This window comes from Choloepus didactylus, chromosome 9, assembly GCF_015220235.1.
Source record: "Choloepus didactylus isolate mChoDid1 chromosome 9, mChoDid1.pri, whole genome shotgun sequence".
NCBI lineage: Eukaryota > Metazoa > Chordata > Mammalia > Pilosa > Megalonychidae > Choloepus > Choloepus didactylus.
Genome location: NC_051315.1, coordinates 9,461,637 through 9,481,140, shown reverse-complemented (window position 1 = coordinate 9,481,140; position 19,504 = coordinate 9,461,637). Strand labels below are relative to the sequence as shown.

The window sequence follows — 19,504 nt, the reverse complement described above, 5'->3', positions numbered from 1 at the left end:
GACAATCACAAGATTACACAGGGATCTCCAATTTGAATTCTGTTCAACAGCCATTGAGATTAAGCCATAAAATTGCAAAACCAACCTGCTCCATGTTTTCCCCAGAATTTCTTACCTTTGGAAAATCATAGTTTGAGCTAAGCAGGTGCAAGTTGTATTTGTGCTTAGGCCTTCTATAAAATTTACTTGTGTTTTTCTCTCCTTGAACCCCTGAGACAAAACTGAGGAAATCCTTAGGGACAAGATGTTGCGCTCATGCACATGCTAGCAAAACTTGATTTGAGTCTTTGAAATGTTTTAAATTGAGATGTGTTACTTTTCCAAAAGAATTCATAAAATACTTAATATGGGGCTCAAATTTTTGAGGTTACAAGTAGAATAAGAGAAGTTGGGGATAACACTCATTTTCCTTCTCTTTCTCCTCCTTTTCCATCCTGTCCTCTACCTTCTCTCTCTCTTTTTCTCCCTCACAAACATTCCCTCCCAAACTCCAGTTCCCTTTATAAGATATTCTAGAATACACAGTTTTATTTCTGTCTTCTTTTGAGAGAATTATGAGAACATATTTTTTCAAATTGATGCTGTATTATCTTACTGGAGATAATTGCACAAATAGATACTGATGGATCCCTGGGATGGAGAAAGTGGGCAGGGCCTTTGGAATTCACCCCTGCAATGAATAAGATGGAAACAGACACACTGTGTTTTTATGAACTGAAGGGAGAGCTCTGGCAAGAAATCGTAGTGGGCTAATCTAAGGCAGCCCTCTCTGCAAGTGGGTTAAAGATAGGTTGTGTAACATTTTTCAATTTTTAACGTCTTCATCAAATAACCTAGTCACTTTAAAATTTGGGAAAAACTTCTGGTCCTAGGAAATGGACATAAAATTGTTGAGTCCAAAAACTCAGGTCATGAACATTTGCAAAGATGGTCAGCTACAAGGTGTAAGCATCCCTCTTTTTTCAAATGTTGACTGCAAACCAGCCAAACCCACTGTTCTAGTAATTATCTAGTAATTGGTGTGGTGATCTAGTAATTGGTGTGGGGAAATCCTAAAAAGTTTCTAGCAAGTTAACTAACAGAAAATCCTGCTTTAGCATTATTGCTTGGGAATGTATACCAGGTCAGAGGTTTATTTACTTATTGTGTTGTCTTCATTTATTTTAGTGAATATAAGAAAAGATCTATTACTTAAAAAATTTTCTGGGTTATCTCTCCTAACTTATGTCCACCCCTTTATATTTTCCTAAAAGGTATTAAATTTTCCACCATGAATTATTTGCCACATACCAGAGCATAGTAACATAACCCATAGATTCTTGCCCAAGAATGTTTGAATTTCAAATACATAATGCTGAACTTACTAACTCCAAGCCTTGCGATTCTCCAATGCTCTAGATTTTCTTGTCTATTCCTACTTGTTTCAGTGATTTTAGCAGGTGACATTGGCAGTGGAAAAAATTCAGAAAAAGTTGCTGCTATTTGTATATGTGGATGATTTGTAAATTATATGTTTGCATGCCAGGAGTTGCCTGTAAAATAAAATCTCAATTAGGCAAAATTCCTACTTAATAGCATCCTCAAGAAAATATTATTTTATTTGAATGGTAAAGCATGACAAATGGATCCAAATAAAGAGTTAATTAATTTGTTTAACAGGCATCTTCCATAGACCAAGCAGAAACAAAACAGCTATTCCTGGGAGGTACCCAGGTCTAACACCTATTGATTCAGCCTAATGACATATGATACCTCCATCTCTATCTGAGCAGGTTTTGGAATCATTATGGTCTTCTGAAAGACAGTCCATTTTAAGCTACTCTAATATTTCCAATCAGTAAAGAAAACGCCAACAGTGTTCATAAAACTAAACTTAGTAAAGAAAGAAACTGATCAGGACAAGGTCAAAAATCCATGTGTTGTAGCTCAGTGTCCAGTACTCTCTAGTTACTAGTCTCCACCTATCCCCACCATCTGCCTAAAACTGAGGGCAAAGGTCAGACTCATCTTGGCCCTGGTGATGTTGTTTCTTCTTTAGTAGATTATGAAGACAAAGTATTTCTTTTATCCATAGCTCATTTTTTTTTTTTTTCCCTAATTCTGGCCCTATTTATTCAATCATGATGATTGTTTACTCCAGTAAGCATTCAAGTCTGCAACACTGCCTCTACTGGGCATTGCAGTTAATCAGTATTCTACCATATAAATGCTTTTGATGAAAACGTTGCAAATATGTGACTATATAAGTGTGCTTAAATGTATATGTACCCATATCTGTATGTACACCTTTATGCAATGGGAGAGAGCATATGTATTTGCATATAGTAGGTATACATATATATTATAGATACATAAGATGTCTTCATTGCGGTTTTCCGAGGCACCCTCTGTACCACTTCAGGCTTACGCCACCGTGACTGTGAACTATCTTGTCTTTCAGACGGCACGCCCTTTACCTGGTGGATCGGGCGGTCCGGAGAACCGCACCCTTACTGGGGCGGCTCCCCGCCTGGCGTGCAGCAGTGTGACTGCGGCTTGGACGAGAGCTGCCTGGACGTGCGATACTTCTGCAATTGTGACGCCGACAGGGACGAATGGTAATGGGAAGGAGAGGGGCGCAGCAAGCACATCCATCGAGGCATAGAATTTCCCCAAACAGAGAAGGACATGGATGAGTAGTTCTGTATGAACTAGGGCTCCCTGCTGGGCTGATCGTTTTTAACTCTGAAAATTGACAGCTCCTGGCAGTTGAGGGTGATCACTCAGGTGATGAGATGAAGGCATGTGCTCACCCCTTAGCCTCCTTCTAGTCTGAAGAGTCCATTTTAATCTAAAGAATAGGATGTCATGTTTAGCTTTATGAGTTGGTCTGTGTTTCTGTAGTATATGGAATATAAGTCTCGGAGGAAGGAGGGTGGAAGATAGGATGTGTGATCATAGAGACTCTTCTTCATTCTCCCATTTTCCCATTGATTTTTTTTTTTTTTTTTTTGTCACTGGCCTTCTCTTTTACTACCAAGAAAAATATAACAAAGGAAATTTATATTTGTTGAGCATCTATTTAATCCTCAAAACCACTTTTAATTATGTATAATTGTCTCAACTTTCCATTTTAAAGTTGAAGACCCTAGATTACTGAGAAGTTAGATGATTTTCCAAAGGTCATCCACACCTATCAAATGAAAGAGCCAGAATGTGTACTGTGGTGTGCAGAACTCAGGTGAACTTGGGAGCCTCTCTAAAATACAGTTTAGTTCTAAATTCCCATGTCAATTACATTTCCTTTTCTTTTGTCCTCCAGAAGAACTGCTTATGTTTCATTATAGTGATTCTGAAAATATATGGGGAACATTTCCAAACATGCTTTTGTTTTTTTTTTAATTCATTTTATTGAGATATATTCACATACCACGCAGTCATGCGAAACAAATAGTACATTCGATTGTTCACAGTACCATTACGTAGTTGTACATTCATTACCAAAATCAATCCCTGACACCCTCATTACCACACACACAAGAATAACAAGAATAATAATTAAAGTGAAAAGGAGCAACTAAAGTAAAAAAGAACATTGGGTGCCCTTGTCTGTTTGTTTGTTTGTTTGTTTCCTTCCCCCACCTTTCCACTCATCCATCCACAAACTAGACAAACGGGAGTATGATCCCTATGCCCCCACCCCCAATCCCACTGTCCCCCCTCATAAGCCACATTTTTATACAATTGTCTTCAAGATTCATGGGTTCTGGGTTGTAGCTTGATAGTTTCAGGTATCCACCACCAGCTACCCCAATTCATTAGAACCTAAAACATGCTTTTGTTTTTACTGAATTTGAGGCATTCTTGGTTTGGGTATTTTACTTTTGCTTGCTTCATCAAATGCTGCCTAATAGTAGGCAAAAATTCCTATGTCAAGCTGCTCTCACACCAGTCGAAATTTCTTTTTCAGTATTTTTCTTTGAACTGTTCAAACTGTTAACAGCAGAGAAGGTTTCCAATGAAATTCTGAGTCAGAATCCCTGTTCAGCAAGGATAGGACTGACCTTTTGACTCTATTAGGTTCCACTAGATGGCCTATGTCTTCAGAACATCATAGGGCTAGGGGGTGGCGAGGCAGGTTACCTGGATGTCTTCTAAGCCCATGATTTTTAAGTGAGTAAAGTTGACTGGAGGTGAAATGGGCTGCTCTATTCTGTATGTACCCACTTTACTTTGTAGAGATGTCTATCTTAGCATCATGGATGCCTGCAAAGCAAATACATCCTGTGTACTGATTGGAGATCATATCTCTTTTAACATTATGTCCCTCAATGCCTACCCCATTCAGTAGACATTCATTGGTAGTAACTTGAAGAGATGAATTCAGAACATCTTTGATAAGAAGAAATTATCACAAAATGGCAGCCGCATGCTTGAGAGATACATGTGGAAGAGTTAGATGGTTGTGTTGCCAGGAAACATTCAGAATCCTCTGCTCCGAGCAGCCTTGATTCATTCATTTATTTGATTCACTAATTCACCTTCACTGTGTAGGACATAGGAAATTATTTTGTAGATTTAGACTTGAATGCAAATGCATCCACTCTTTTGTGTATAATTAGAGAAAATGGTATAGGAGATGGAACATAAAGAGTTGCTAAAATGGGAAGCATTTCTCTGAGTTACATTTGAATCCTTTCTTTGTTGAATTCTTGATCGTTTATCACAGTTTCATTTCCTATGTGAATGGCCCCTTTCTTTATACTACCTTTCCTACTGGACACTGCCTCAGTGCCTTCAATTCCCAAGGAGTAGCTGAACAAGGCTTAATTTACTGAACCAAAGAGCAGGACAATGACAGCACATCACTTAAGAGTGGAATGTTAGAGTACCATGTTGCCGTGTCTCTACCACTCTCTTCTCCAGACTCTCCAGTGGTCATCTCTTCCACTCACATCCTAGCATCCCCCTCCCTTATCTACTTCCTGATTCACTCTAACCTCTGAGCCTCGTGTATGTTCTTTTGACTTCACCCTTTAGGCTGTGCTCACAGCTCTTCAGAATGCCCTTTCGCTCATCTCAGCTCTACTGCACTTCTGTCCTCACAGATGTCACTGTATATTTCATGACTGACCCTCTCAATTTCCTTTAGGGCCAGGGGACAAGCCCCTTCCTCTGCCACTTTCTGCAGCAAGCAATTTCTATTAGAGTGTCAAAATTTATTATTAGATGTAGGTTTTGTTTGACAACTGATCCGCAAGGATGAGAAGGAAATAATTGAATGAATTCTTTCCTTTGTAGGGGATGCCTATTTCACCCATGAGTGTTTCAGGGTAACATGTTGAGCACCTCAAGGTGAAGCTTGGGTGAGAAGAGGTCAGAAAGTTCCCTCTATCATTCTCCTGAGGGTGTGGAGGCTGAGATTCTGAGTGAACTCTTGTGGATTTCACTCACTGTCTGAGGACAACTCTTATCCTTGTGATAAATGATTTTGGAAAATAAATTGCTGTAGTAGCAACTAGACTTACTACTCATTCTGACAATTACTCATTCATCACAGGTTTAACAGGCACCAACGCCAGGCCAGATAGGCAGTGGGCTGTGCATCAAAATCAAGGGCTTTAATGTCCCTTCCCACGAGGAGCCCACAGAACAGGGTAGAAGAAAAAGTAGTGAGTAAACAAGAAATGGATTGGTGTCATCAATTGGTAATAGAAGGAAGCACAAGCCTGCTTGGACTGAAGATGGATATGGGGTGAGAGAGTTAGTTTTTAAAGAAAAGTGGTAGTTATGCTAATTTTCAAAGGACCAGAAGAAGTTTGCTAACACAATGAACGCTCAAGTAGTGCAGGTACCTCCACGAGCACAGACAGAAGAGTATGGAACAATATGTAAATACAACTTCCCCAAAGGATAACTCATTTGGTATGATAGTTGTGCATTTTCACATGCAGAATATATGGAACATGAAACCAGGAAGGATGGTTGAGTCCAGATTGTGAAGCTCCTTATATGTGAAATAGAAACGAAGTAGCTTTGACTGTACATGATTCTCGGTTGTACAGTACACATTCAGGCACGGAAACTGGTAGAACCTTGTGGAAATACATTCATTATTTGTCTATCCAACTCTACTCTTTACTTCAGGAAGGAAAACTACAGAAGCTCATGCAATTGTGAATCACATTAATCAACATTCTTCTACCTTCATTTTTGGCCAACATATGTTCAAGCTGGCTTTCCACACATTTCAAAGTTTGTTTCAGGTGTGCATGCCCCTTTTGGCATCGCTTGCCTTTTGGGTGCTTCCAAGAAACCTCCACTCTCTCTGTGCCATAAAATTCCCTCAAGCTTCTGCTCTTGGTAAGGTTAATCAGAAAATTTATTTGGACTAATGTGACATCTAGTGGATAGCAGTTTAACATATTACATGTCCTAGATAATATTCTGACTTTAAAATGTTACATATCAGCACTGCACTATTTTTTTTTTGAGAATCTCTGTTTAATAGACTGCATCCATAAATTCAGCATAATTCAACTTTATATTTCTTCCACCATTATCCCACATCTTTTTTTTTTATTAAATTCAGTTTTATTGAAATACATTCACACACCATACAATCATCCATGGTATACAATCCACTGTCCACAGTATGATAACATAGTTATGCGTTCATCACCACAATCTGTCTCTGAACATTTTCCTTACATCAGAAAGAACCAGAACAAGAATAAAAAATAAAAGTAAAAACAGAACACCCAAATCATCCCCCCATCCCACCCTATTTGTCCTTTAGTTTTTATCCCCATTTTTCTATTCATCCATACACTGGATAAAGGGGGTGTGATCCACAAGGTCTTCACAATCACACTGTCACCCCTTGTAACCTACATTATTATATAATTGTCTTCGGGAGTCCAGACTGCTGGGTTGGAGTTTGGTAGTGTCAGGTATTTACTTCTAGCTATTCCAATACATTAAAGCCTAAGAGGTGTTATCTATATAGTGCATAAGAATGTCCACCAGAGTGACCTCTCGACTCCATTTGGAATCTCTCAGCCACTGAAACTATTTCGTCTCATTTTGCATCCCCCTTTTGGTCAAGAAAATACTCTCAGTCCCACGATGCTGGGTCCACATTCATCCCCGGGAGTCATACTCTGCGTTGCCAGGGAGATTTACAACCCTGGGAGTCGGGTCCCATGTAGGGGGGAGGGCAGCAAGTTCACCTGTCGAGATGGCTCAGTTAGAGAGAGAGAGGGCCACATCTGAGCAACAAAGAGGTACTCAGGGGGAGACTCTTAGGCACCATTACATAAAACTTTAGACTCTCCTTTGTGGTAATGAGCTTCATAAGGGCAAGTCCCATGCTCGAGGGCTCAGGACATCAAACCGCCAGTCCCAATGTTTGTGACAACATCAACACCAGTCCAGGTGAGGATGTCCAACACATCCGCACTTTTCCCCAGATCCTTGGGGCTGGGGAGGGGGAGGCTGTATATATGTGTGTGTGTGTATATATATATATATATATATATATATATATATATATATATATATTTATTATCTGCCCAAATTACTCTGGGATGTGTCACTATTTCACTCCAGCCTATACTAACCTACTGTATCTCACTTCCTATTCAAAGTTCCATGCAATTGTGGTGTTTGAACAAATCGACTGTAGAGTTGTATCGTTTAGAAAATTTAGATCCTGTACCAAATAGATATCTATTCCCTTGGTCTCATATGGAAGTTGAAGTTTTAAAACACAATCAGTTTCAACCTTTACCCTTTGGCCTGGCTTTCCCTGGTCTTAACCAGACCTGCTTCATTCATATCACTAGTTGAAGTCTGGGCTCTTTTTCAGCTTTTTTTTTTTTGACAGTGGCTGTATGCACTAATACTGACATTCATATCTGCCGAGCTCTAGCTCTGAGTTTCAGGTGTCTCAGAGATATGCATTGTTCCAGAGACCAATCAGGTTATACGCTAGGGGATCAGCCTCTCAAAGTTTAGAGATAGGCATTACATTTCAGGGATAGAGTTACTGCTGTAAGAGCTTACAATCTAGGGACTATTACAATTATTGTGTCCACGTTAGGCTATGTTCTAAGATTCAATTCTGAGTTTACACATTGTAGTTAGTCCATGTTGGTGAGGCATCATCCCTCTCACCATGTTTTCTCCAACACTTTTACTCCTATATATATATTTTCCTACAATTTTATAGAGTTATATTCACATACCATACATTTATCCACAGTGTACAATCAGTTGTTCATGGTATCATCATAAAGTTGTACATTTATCACCACAATCAGAACTTGAACATACTGATTACTGCAAGAAAAACTGTTTTTTCTTTTTTTTAGCAATAAGAAAAAAATGATAAAAAGAAAAATAACATGTCATACAATACAATATACTATTAAGGACAGCAAATAACACCACTACCAAGAATCCCATATTCTTCCCCTATATCCCCCTCTCATATATATTTAGCATTGGCGTATTGCCTTTGTTACATTTAATGGAGGTATATTACAATGCTACTGTTGACCATAGACTCCAGTTTGCTTTGATTATGTTTTTTCCTGAATACCATCCCCTTTTCAAATTTCTACATGGTTGACATTCATTTGCTTTCCCACATGCAAAAACATTTTTATATTTGTATATTTAGTAACAGTCATTGGCCACCCCAGTTTTTGCCATGTTATACAGTCCCAGTCTTTATCATCTATCTTTACCTCTGGTGTCATACATTCTCCTATCCCACCTCTTTCAGCTTTACTCACAGACATCTTTGTTCAGTGTACTTACAATACCGTGCTACCATCACACAGTATTATGCTATCTATTTCTGGATCTATGCAATCAATCCTAAACATTCTGTAGTCCTTCAGCATCAAATGGCTGATCTCTGCCCTCTTTCTATCTCCTGGTCGCCTGTGTTGTCAGCTTTTCACTCCCAAAGTATGTTCATTAATATCTGTTCATATTAGTGAGACCATATAGAATCTGTCCTTTTGTTTCTGGCTAACTTCACTCAACATAATGTCCTCAAGGTTCATCCACATATTACATGATCCATGTCTTTGTTCTGTCTTATAGCTGCATAATATTCCATCATGTGTATATACCACAGTTTGTTTATCCACTCGTCCTTTGATGGACATTTGGGCTGTTTCCATCTCTCGGCAATTGTGAATAATGCTGCAATAAACATTGGTTTACAAATGTCCGTTTGTGTCTTAAGTTTCAGTTCCTCTGAGTATATACCTAGCAATGGAATAGCTGGGTCATATGGCAAATCTATGTTTAGCTTCCTGAGGAACCTCCATACTGTCTTCCAGAGTGGTTGCACCATTCTACATTCCCACCAACAATGAATAAGTGTGCCTCTTTCTTCACATCCTCTCCAGCACTTGTCATTTTCTGTTTTTGGATGATGGCCATTCTGGTCGGTGTGAGATGATATCTCATTGTGGTTTTGATTTGCATTTCCTTAATAGCCAGTGAAGTTGAGCATTTTTTCATAAGGTTTTGAGCCATTTGTATTTCCTCTTCAGAAAAATGTCTGTTCATGTCTTTTGCCCATTTTTTAATTGGATTGTTTGTCTTTCTGTTATTGAGATGCAGGATTCCTTTATATATTCGGGATATTAAACCCTTATCTGATATGTGGTTTCCAAATATCATCTCCCATTTTGTATGTTGCCTTTTTACTTTTCTGACAAAGTCCTTTGATGTACAAAAGTGTTTAATTTTGAGGAGATCCCATTTGTCTATTTGTTCTTTGGTTGTTCGTGCCTTGGGTGTGAGGTCTAAGAAACCACCTCCTATCAAAAGATCTTTAAGATATTGCCCTACATTTTCTTCTAAGAGTTTTTATTGTCTTGGTGCTAATGTTTAGGTCTTTGATCCACTTTGAGTTAATTTTGGTATAAGGTGTGAGGTGGACATCCTCTTTCATTCTTTTGGAAATGGATATCCGGTTCTCCAAACACCATTTATTGAACAGGCTGCTCTTTCCCAGTTGCTTCAGCTTCACTGTCTTATCAAAGATCAGGTGTCTGTAGATGCGAGGGTCTACTTCTGAACACTCAATTCGATTCCATTGATCAGTATATCTGTCCTTATGTCAGTACCATGCTGTTTTGAGCACTGTAGCTTTGAAATATGCTTCGAAGTCAGGTAGTGTGAGACCTCCCACTTCATTCCTCTTTCTCAAGATATTTTTGGCTATTTGGGGCACCTTACCCTTCCAAATAAATTTAGTTATTGGTTTTTCTATTTCTGTAAAGTAAGTTGTTGGGATTTGAATTGGTATTGCATTGAATCTGTAAATCAGTTTAGGTAAAATTGCCATCTTAACTATATTTAGTCTTCCAATCCATGAACATGGTATGTTCTTCCATTTTTTCAGGTCTTGTTCAATTTCTTTTAGCAGTTTCTTATAGCTTTCTATGTAAAGGTCTTTTGTGTCCTTGATTAAGTTTATTCCTAAATACTTGATTCTTTTGGTTGCTATTGTAAATGGGATTTTTTTCTTGATTTCCTCCTCTTGTTGCACATTACTTGTGTATAAGAACACTACAGATTTTTGTGTGTTGATCTTGTAGCCTGCTACTTTGCTGTATTCATTGACTAGTTCTAGTAGCTTTGTTGTAGATTTTTCTGGATTTCCTACATATAGAATCATGTCATCTGCAAATAGTGAAAGTTTTACTTCTTCCTTTCCAATTTGGATGCCTTTTATTTCTTTTTCTTGCCTAATTGCTCTAGCTAGAACTTCCAGCACAATGTTGAATAACAATGGTAATAGTGGGCATCCCTGTCTTGTTCCTGATCTTAGAGGAAAAGCTTTCAGTCTCTCCCCATTGAGTGTGATGTTAGTTGTGGGTTTTTCATATATTGCCTTTATCATATTGAAAAAGTTCCCTTCTATTCCTATCCTTTGAAGTGTTTTCATCAGGAAAGGATGTTGAATTTTGCCAAATGCCTTTTCTGCATCAATCGAGATGATCATGTGGTTCTTCTGCTTTGATTTATTGATGTGGTGTATTACATTAATTGATTTTCTTGTGTTGAACCAGCCTTGCATACCTGGAATAAATCCCACCTGGTCGTGGTGTATAATTCTTTTAATGTGCTGCTGGATTTGATTTGCGAGTATTTGGTTGAGGATTTTTGCATCTATATTCATTAAAGAAATTGTTCTATAATTTTCTTTTTTTGTAGTATCTTTGTCTGGTTTTGGTATTCGGGTGATGTTGGCTTCATAGAAAGAGTTAGGTAGCTTTCCCTCTTCTTCAATTTGGTTGAAGAGTTTGAGCAGGATTGGTACTAATTCGTTCTTGAATGCTTGGTAGAATTCACATGTGAAACCATCTGGTCCTGGGCTTTTCCTTTTTGGGAGCTTTTTGATGACTGACTCAATCTCTTTACTCGTGATTGGTTTGTTGAGGTCATCTATTTCTTCTTGAGTTAATGTTGGTTGTTTATGCTTTTCTAGGAAGTTGTCCATTTCATCTAAGTTGTCTAGTTTATTAGCATATAGTTGCTCATAGTATCTTCTCATTATCTCCTTAATTTCTGCAGGGTCGGTAGTTATATTTCCTTTCCCGTTTCTGATTGCATTTATTTGCATCTGCTCTCTTTCTTTTTTTTTTTTTTTTGTCAGCCTAGCGATTGGTCCATCAATTTTATTGATTTTCTCAAAGAACCAACTTCTGGTTTTGTTGATTCTATAGTTTTCCTGTTCTCAATTGCATTTATTTCTGCTCTAATCTTTGTTATTTCTTCCCTTCTGCTTGCTTTGGGGTTAGTTTGCTGTTCTTTCTCTAATTCCTCCAGGTGAGCAGTTAACGCTTCAATTTTTGCTCTCTCTTCTCTTTTAATATAGGCATTTAGGGCAATAAATTTCCCTCTCAGCACTGCCTTTGCTGCATCCCATAAGTTTTGATAAGTTGTGTTTTCATTGTCATTTGCCTCGAGGTATTTACTAATTTCTCTTGTAACTTCTTCCTTTACCCACTGGTTTTCTAAGAGGGTGTTGTTTAGCCTCCATATGTTTGTGAATTTTATGACCTTCTGCCTTTTATTTATTTCCAACTTCATTCCATTGTGGTCTGAGAAAGTGTTTTGTATAATATCGATATTAAATTTGTTGAGAGTTGCTTTGTGACCCAACATGTGGTCTATCCTAGAGAATGTTCCATGAGCACTTGAGAAAAAAGTGTATCCTGCTGTTGTTGGATGTAGTGTTCTATAAATGTCTGTCAAGTCTAGTTCATTTATCATACAATTCAACATCTCTGTTTCTTTAGTGATCTTCTGTCTAGATGTTCTATCCATTGATGAGAGTGGTGTATTGAAGTCTCCAACTATTATTGTAGAGGTATCTATTTCTCCTTTCAGTGATCGCAGTGTTTGCCTCATGAATTTTGAGGCATTCTGGCTTGATGCATAAATATTTATGACTGTTATGTTTTCTTGATGAATTGACCCTTTTATTAATATATAGTGTCCTTCTTTGTCTCTTTTAATTGTTTCATTTTTGAAGTCTAACTTGTCTGATATTAATATAGCTACTCCCGCTTTTTTTCTGGTTGTTGTTTGCATGAAATATCTTTTTCCAACCTTTCACTTTCAGTCTATGTTTGTCCTTGTGTCTAAAGTGAGTTTCTTGTAGACAGCATATAGATGGGTCCTGTTTTTTAATCTATTCTGCCAGTCTGTGTCTTTTTATTGGGGAGTTTAATCCATTTACTTTTAGTGTTATTACTGTAAGGGCAGCACTTTCTACTACCATTTTGTTTTTTGGAATTTATATGTCATATCTTATTTTTTCCTCTCCTTTTACCTTTCCTGATAATCTTCATTTCTGCACTCTTCTCAAACTCTCTCTCTCCTGTCTTTTCCTATCAGCCTGTAGCACTCCCTTTAGTATTTCTTGTAGTGCTAGTCTCTTATTCACAAACTCTCTCAGTGTCTATTTGTCTGAAAATGTTTTAATCTCTCCCTCATTTTTGAAGGAAAGTTTTGCTGGATATAGAATTCTTGGTTGGCAGTTTTTCTCTTTCAGTATCTTAAATATATCATGCCACTGTCTTCTTGCCTCCATGGTTTCTGCAGAGAAATCTGTACATAGTCTTATCGACCTTCCCTTGTATGTGATGGATCGCTTTTCTCTTGCTGCTTTCAGAATCCTCTCTTTGTCTTTGACATTGGACAATCTGACCAGTAAGTGTCTTGGAGTAGGTCTATTGGGATCTATTCTATTTGGGGTACGTTGTACTTTTTGAATCTCTAATTTTCTGTCTTTTATAAGAGTTGGGAAATTTTCAGTGAATATGCCTTCTATTACTCTTTCTGCCCCTTTTCCCCTCTCTTCTCCTTCTGGGATACCCATAACACATATATTTGTGCGTTTCATGTTGTCACTCAGCTCCCTAAGACCCTGCTCATATTTTTCCATTTTTTTCACCATCTGTTCTTTTGTGTGTATGAATTCAAATGACCTGTCTTCCAGTTCACTGATCCTTTCTTCTGCCTGTTCAAATCTACTGTTGTGTCCCTCCATTTTGTTTTTCATCTTCTCCATTGTGGTCTTCATTCCCATGAGTTCTGCCATTTGTTTTTTTAAGTTTATGAATTCTTCTTTATGGTCATCCAGTGTCTTCTTTATATCCTTCAGCTCTTTTGCTATATCTTTCTTCATTTGATCGAATTTATTTAGCATTAGTTGCCTCCACTCCTGTGTTTCAGCTGAGCTATTAGTTTGTTCCTTTCGCTGGTCCATGTTTTTGTGTTTCCTGGTATGACTTGTTATCTTAAGTTGTCTAGGCATCTGATTTTCTTGATTAGTTTATTTTGGAGCTTGTTTTCTGTCTTTTACCTAGTGGTTTTCTTGTTGGTTGGCTTTGTTCTCTGGCCTCTGTTATTCAGTTCAACTTATTCTAGACCTCTAACTTAGGTTCTATTTAGTTGATCAGAATTTTTTCCCTCTTGTTTTTTCTGTTTCTTGCTCTGCCTCTATGTAACCTTTTTGTGAGTGGGTCTCCTCAGATATGGTCGACCCTAGTCATATTTTCCCAGTCTAGAGAGGCCTAGGTCTCTTTGGGAGGGTATGGAGTTTTCCTGAGAATGAGACCCTCCTATGAGGCCTTTAGAATTGGTGCTTTTCCTCTCCTGTCCAGCAGGTGGTGCTTGCAAGCCCGCAGCTCCCCCACCAGTGTAAGGAGGTATGTAGACTTTAGTTCTCCTGGTGACTGTGATCCTGTTGGGGGTGTGGCTGACTGAAGCTGGAATCTGAATTCCAGCCCCTGGGGTCTGAGTTCCCAGAAGGAGGACTGCCAGTTGAACTGCACCTCCCTCCACTCTCCCAATCCTCAGAACTCCAATTGTCTCTCAGGGGCACTATTCCCTTCTCTCCTCTCCTCTTTGGGGCCTCTCCAGGTAGATTCCTTGGTCAGCCTGAGTTGCCAATTAAAGACGGAGGTGGAGGCCTTCAGTAGTGAATAGGGAACTCAAAGACACTGTGGGCACTCTGTCTCCCCCCAAGCCCAGCCTAGTCCCTCAACCTGGGCTTTCTGATAGAAAATAACCACATATATTACTTTTAGATTAAAAGAAAAAAAAAAAATAGAAAAGAAAAACAAGAAAAAGAAAAAAGAAAAAAAAAGAGTCTCTTTTAAAAGTCTTTCCCCAGCCTGGAAGTTTTGTCAGTGGCAGAATAAAGCATTTAAAGATATGCTTTGGGCTATTGTCTGATAATTACTCTCCAATAGCTTCAGTTCCACCCCTGCTGGGGGCTATTGAAATGCAAAAGATAAGGGATCAGTGAGAAGCCAGAAGGGACAAAATGTAGTGGGAAAAAAAAAATGGATTTTTTGGAGTCTGGGAATGGGTGCCCGCTTTTACGTGCCCCCACTTCTTGGAGCCCAGCCCTTCTTTAGCACCCCAGCTCCCGAAGTTAGTTAATTAATTTGTTAATTAATTCTGCAGTTGAGGCTGGGTTGAGCCTCCCTTCTTGCCCTCAGCAGATTGCTGTTTTTTGGTTGTTTTTTTCCCCCCTTTCATGGAGCCGGCAGCAAGACAGTCTGTGAGGTCTGGGTGGGGAGGGGCGCCAGACCCCCGGTCTGGGGAACTTACAATGTTCGCTGCGATCTCAGCTTTTCCTCCAATTCCAAACTTGTGTCCAATGTGTGACTGGTTACTGGAGACCCTGAAAACACTGTTTCATATAGTTCTTGGGTAATTCCCAGCTGTTCTAGGGGAGGGACGAAATTCTGCTCCTCACCACTCCACCATCTTGCCCCGACTTCCCCTACACTATTCTTAAAACGTTACCTACTTTATCCCCTAAAGGTGTCCCAACAACTTTGAGGTCAACTGTAGTATCTCCAGTCACCAGAAAAGGAAACTAAGGCTCTGGGATGTTAAGTGGCTTGGTTCAGGTCACCTGACTAAGAGGGCAGAATTGGGATTCCAGCTGAATCCAAGGAAGCTCTTGTTGATTCCATCAAAGGAGCTGCTCATGTTGGGATTTTGAGGAAGCTTAGCCAACCAGTGAAGATGCTACAGAGATGTCTCCATGGCTTCTTGAACCACACAATCATGGCATTTGTGCTTCTTTTTGTTGTCAGGCTGCTCAGAGAGCCTAAGGTGACTTCCTAGCCTCCAATAATTGATCATACTTTTTTCTATTTTAATAAACCTTTGTAATTGAATTTCTTCATGTTTTATATGTCAATGAGAGCCAAGAAAGTTAGGAAAATGAGTGTTGTACGGGTGGATGACAGTGAGGCAGCTCAGGAGGGGAAGGCAGGTGGAGGAGAAAAAAGAAGCAACTCATAGCGTACAAAAAAGCACATTTCCTTCTTAGAGTAAAGGGCATCTGAACAAGGTGTACTATGGAGCTTACTTCTGAGGGATTTCCATCCCCACCAAAGATCTAAGCAGAACAAACAAAAACTTGTAACAAATAACAAGTCCACAGTTAATGGCTGTTTGCTGCAAAGGAACTTCTTTTCAATTTAGTGACCCAAGTTTCAGGAAGACTTCCACCTTGGGTGTCTTCTGACTCAACTAGGCTGTTGCAAATGGGAAAGGAAACTGATAACAGCTCCATCTCATGGTCCATGGAAATAACAAAGGATAGGCTATGTAGGTGATAGAAAGATCCAGGGAGAGGAATAAAACAGGATGGTTGGGGCGGAGGGTTGGAGAGAGCCAAATGAGTAATTTTCTCTTCCAAACAATCTGGTTGCACCAAAGCGAAACTCCCTTGCTTCTCAGTCAAACATTCTATTATTTATTTCAGAAGAAAGTGCAGACATTTTTATTTGCCTTTTAATAACTCTGTTCTTTGCCTCTTGCCCTTAATGCACCCTTGTCTAAAATGATATGGGAAAAAAAAATGGGAAGAGAAAATGATGTAGTCTTTGAAATGCTGGTCATATGAAATTCCAAAGAAAGAAACCTATTGTTCTTCTTTCTAAAGAAAAAAATATTTTTAGGATATATTTTTTTCTTTCTTTTATTTTAATGTGTGGATTCCTTTAGCTCCAAGCCATCCTCTGTCACTTTATTCTGCTTCTCTGCCACAGAGAAGTGATTTAAGGAATGGGGCTGCGTCCATGAATGACCGGTAGATAAATGACTTCTGCTGGTCATATTTTTACCTCTCTCTTTTGAAAGGTGAGGTCACAGCCATTTTAGAATAAACTGGTATTTGCTTCATGGCTAGCTCTTTCACAATTTCACAAGAAATATTTGCCTTTAAATTTAACCTAAACCCTTTTTGCTGCAGATTAATTTCCTCCTGGATATCAAAAATAGTCATAAGTGGTCACTATGCTCCAAAAAAAAAATATCTTTTTATGCATTTGCCTTGGTGATGAGTTTTTCACTTTGACAAATGCGTTTCTGATTCTGTCCCGGGAACTTCTCCTTTCCATGACAGAGAGAGACAGCATATTGCCTTTGAGAAGGATGATGCTGGATACATCCAAGGGGCTTGGAATTTTGCTGTTTCCTCATGGAGGCAGTTCTTTGATTTCCTCAAAACCTCTGTCTCCGGGTTCCTTGGGCTTGCAGCAGTTAGGGTGCCTCCTGTCAGGTAAGATGCTGAGTCGAGGCTGGAATCCTGAATCCTGAGAGAAAGGAAGAGACTGTTTAAGTGCACTCTAGGACTCTATCCCTTATTTAAAAAATAATATTGCAAATCTCTGCTGTTTGAACTTCATTATGCATGAAACTGTTCATGAGCTATTCTACTGCTTACTGAGTTTTGGAAGTGCCTTTGGCTGCAAGCAGGCAAGAATAAAGAAGGGTTTATCTGGGTTTTTGCTCTTTCAGCCCCTGAATTTCCATCTGCACCTTATAATGTGATCAGATCCAGCAGCTTGAGTTGAAGAGAAATATGCTAGGCATGTGGTAGGTCTTCCATGCATTCACTGCTGAATAAATGAGTGAATGAATGAATGGGATGATTTCCTTCCTGCTCATTCTCTCTTCCTGGCTAAACGTGACTACCTCTTGCCAATTATCATCTGCAGCTCTATTGACTGAATTTTCCCTTAAAATACACTTCCAGGGAGACTTGACACTGACTTTTTTACACTTGTGTTCCCATTGCTGGGTTTCAGATTCTTTTAGATGAAATGATTTGTGGTGAGGAGACGCAGCTGAGCAGAGAGAATAGAAGACCATTTACGCTTAATGGAACAAGAAAAGTGAAAAAACGGGATGGGGGAAGAAGTGCTTAGAAACAGAGGCTGAATATTCAAAACCAAAATATCACACCACAATCTTGTCAGATTCCAAATGGAGTAAAATAGTTGATATTGTTCCAAGAGTAGCACAATAGGAGGTTTTTATTATTTAATAATGCCATCATCCTATCCTCTGTTGGGAAAAGTATCTAAAATCTGAAATTTAAGAATTGTGGGTTCTGAAAAACAAAATTCAGTTATAAGATACTCATTTTCTGCCAGACAGAAACAATTAAAGATGTTGATTGAGTCTGCTTTTATATCAGCTGTCTGTCAGGCTCAACAAATATGCAAAATATTTCCAAGTTGTCTGTGGAGTTCCATTATTTGAACAAAAAAATACATGTAATATACACTTATAAAAATTCCACTATTTCAGATGTGTTTAAATGAAGAAGTAGAAATTCCCCTCCTTACCACCTTTTTGAATTCTGTAAATTTCATCCCATCTGCAAAATCTCACTACTAGAGATAAAACATGGATGTGTAGGGGATTTCTACTTATCTTTTTGTGCATATACTATATTTATAAACATGTACATTTGTTCATTTTTCATTAAATGTGAGATCATATTAAACGTAATCTTCTGCAACTTGCTTTTTCCAAAAAAGAAATTCGTAATGGAGATCTTTTTCTTGGTGTCATCAAATAAGCATGCTTATGAAAGCACCCCATCCATTTAATGGTTGCAGAGTGCACAATATTCCATAGCATGGTTGTATCCTAACTTATTTTACAATTCCTTTGTGACAGACATTTGAATTATAAATGATTTTTCACTATATGACAATACTGCAATGAATATTTTTGATTCCTGATTTATATCATCTCCAACTTTTAAAAGCATTATATCTCTTCAATAGAACACCAACTTATAATTGCTCAGTTAGGTATATTTCGGTTTTGATGGATACAGCCTAATTGCTGTAGGAACTTAGGATTTTATGCACACCACAAGGGAGTCAGCTCAGAAAGGCGTCAAGCTCTACTGTGTGGGATGAAATGGGTCCTCTAACTGGGGAGTTAACTTTAGCACAGGGATGTTCAGAACTCACTAGAGTCAGAACAGCACCATACAGGGGGACTCTAGGTACAACCCCTTTTGGTCCAGAACTTGCTGGAGTCCTTGGCCAGGAGTCTTCAGTTACTTCTCTCTGTGTCCTCATTTTTACGCTGCCTGGTGCTGCTTCTGAAGCCCATGGAAATGCTCTGGGCTCATCCCATGACTCTGTACTTTTCAAAGTGTCAAGTCTTCATCCTTTAAAATAATAAAGAGTTATTTTCTTTGCAGATCTGCTTCATAGTTTGTGGTGAAGATGCCATGAGCATGATGCACAGAATACATTTAGAGTGCACACAATTGTAGCTATATTTGCTGAAAGCACCCTCATTTTCTGTATGTGAAATGTAATGAATCTCTAAGTAATGTTTCATTATGTAATGAGAAGAACAGATCCCGAATTTGTCACTTATTAATGATAGAGCCTAAATTGTTTTGCCTTTCTGAGCTTCAGGTTCCCTTTTCATTGTTGGAAGGTGGGGGGGGGGGGGATGGGGAGGGAAATTATACCCACCTCTGGGGAATGCTGGCTGAGTTAGTGACAATTTGTGCAAAGTATCAAGCAGAAGTGACATGTAGTTGGTTCTCAAGAATGAGTTAATGCAATCATTTAATTATTATTTTCTTTATTTTTATAATATCTTATATAACTATGGGGCAACATCTATTTATAGAGGC

The 19,504-nt window shown here is 38.7% G+C and overlaps 1 protein-coding gene across 1 annotated transcript in view; it reads left to right on the top strand.

Annotated features, from left to right (window-relative positions):
- The window catches only part of CNTNAP5 (contactin associated protein family member 5), an 860,113-nt gene that overhangs the window by 682,473 nt on the left and 158,136 nt on the right, over positions 1-19,504 (top strand). Inside the window, 1 exon segment of the mRNA XM_037849799.1 lies at positions 2,441-2,597. Within this exon segment, the coding sequence (XP_037705727.1) occupies positions 2,441-2,597 (157 nt within the window).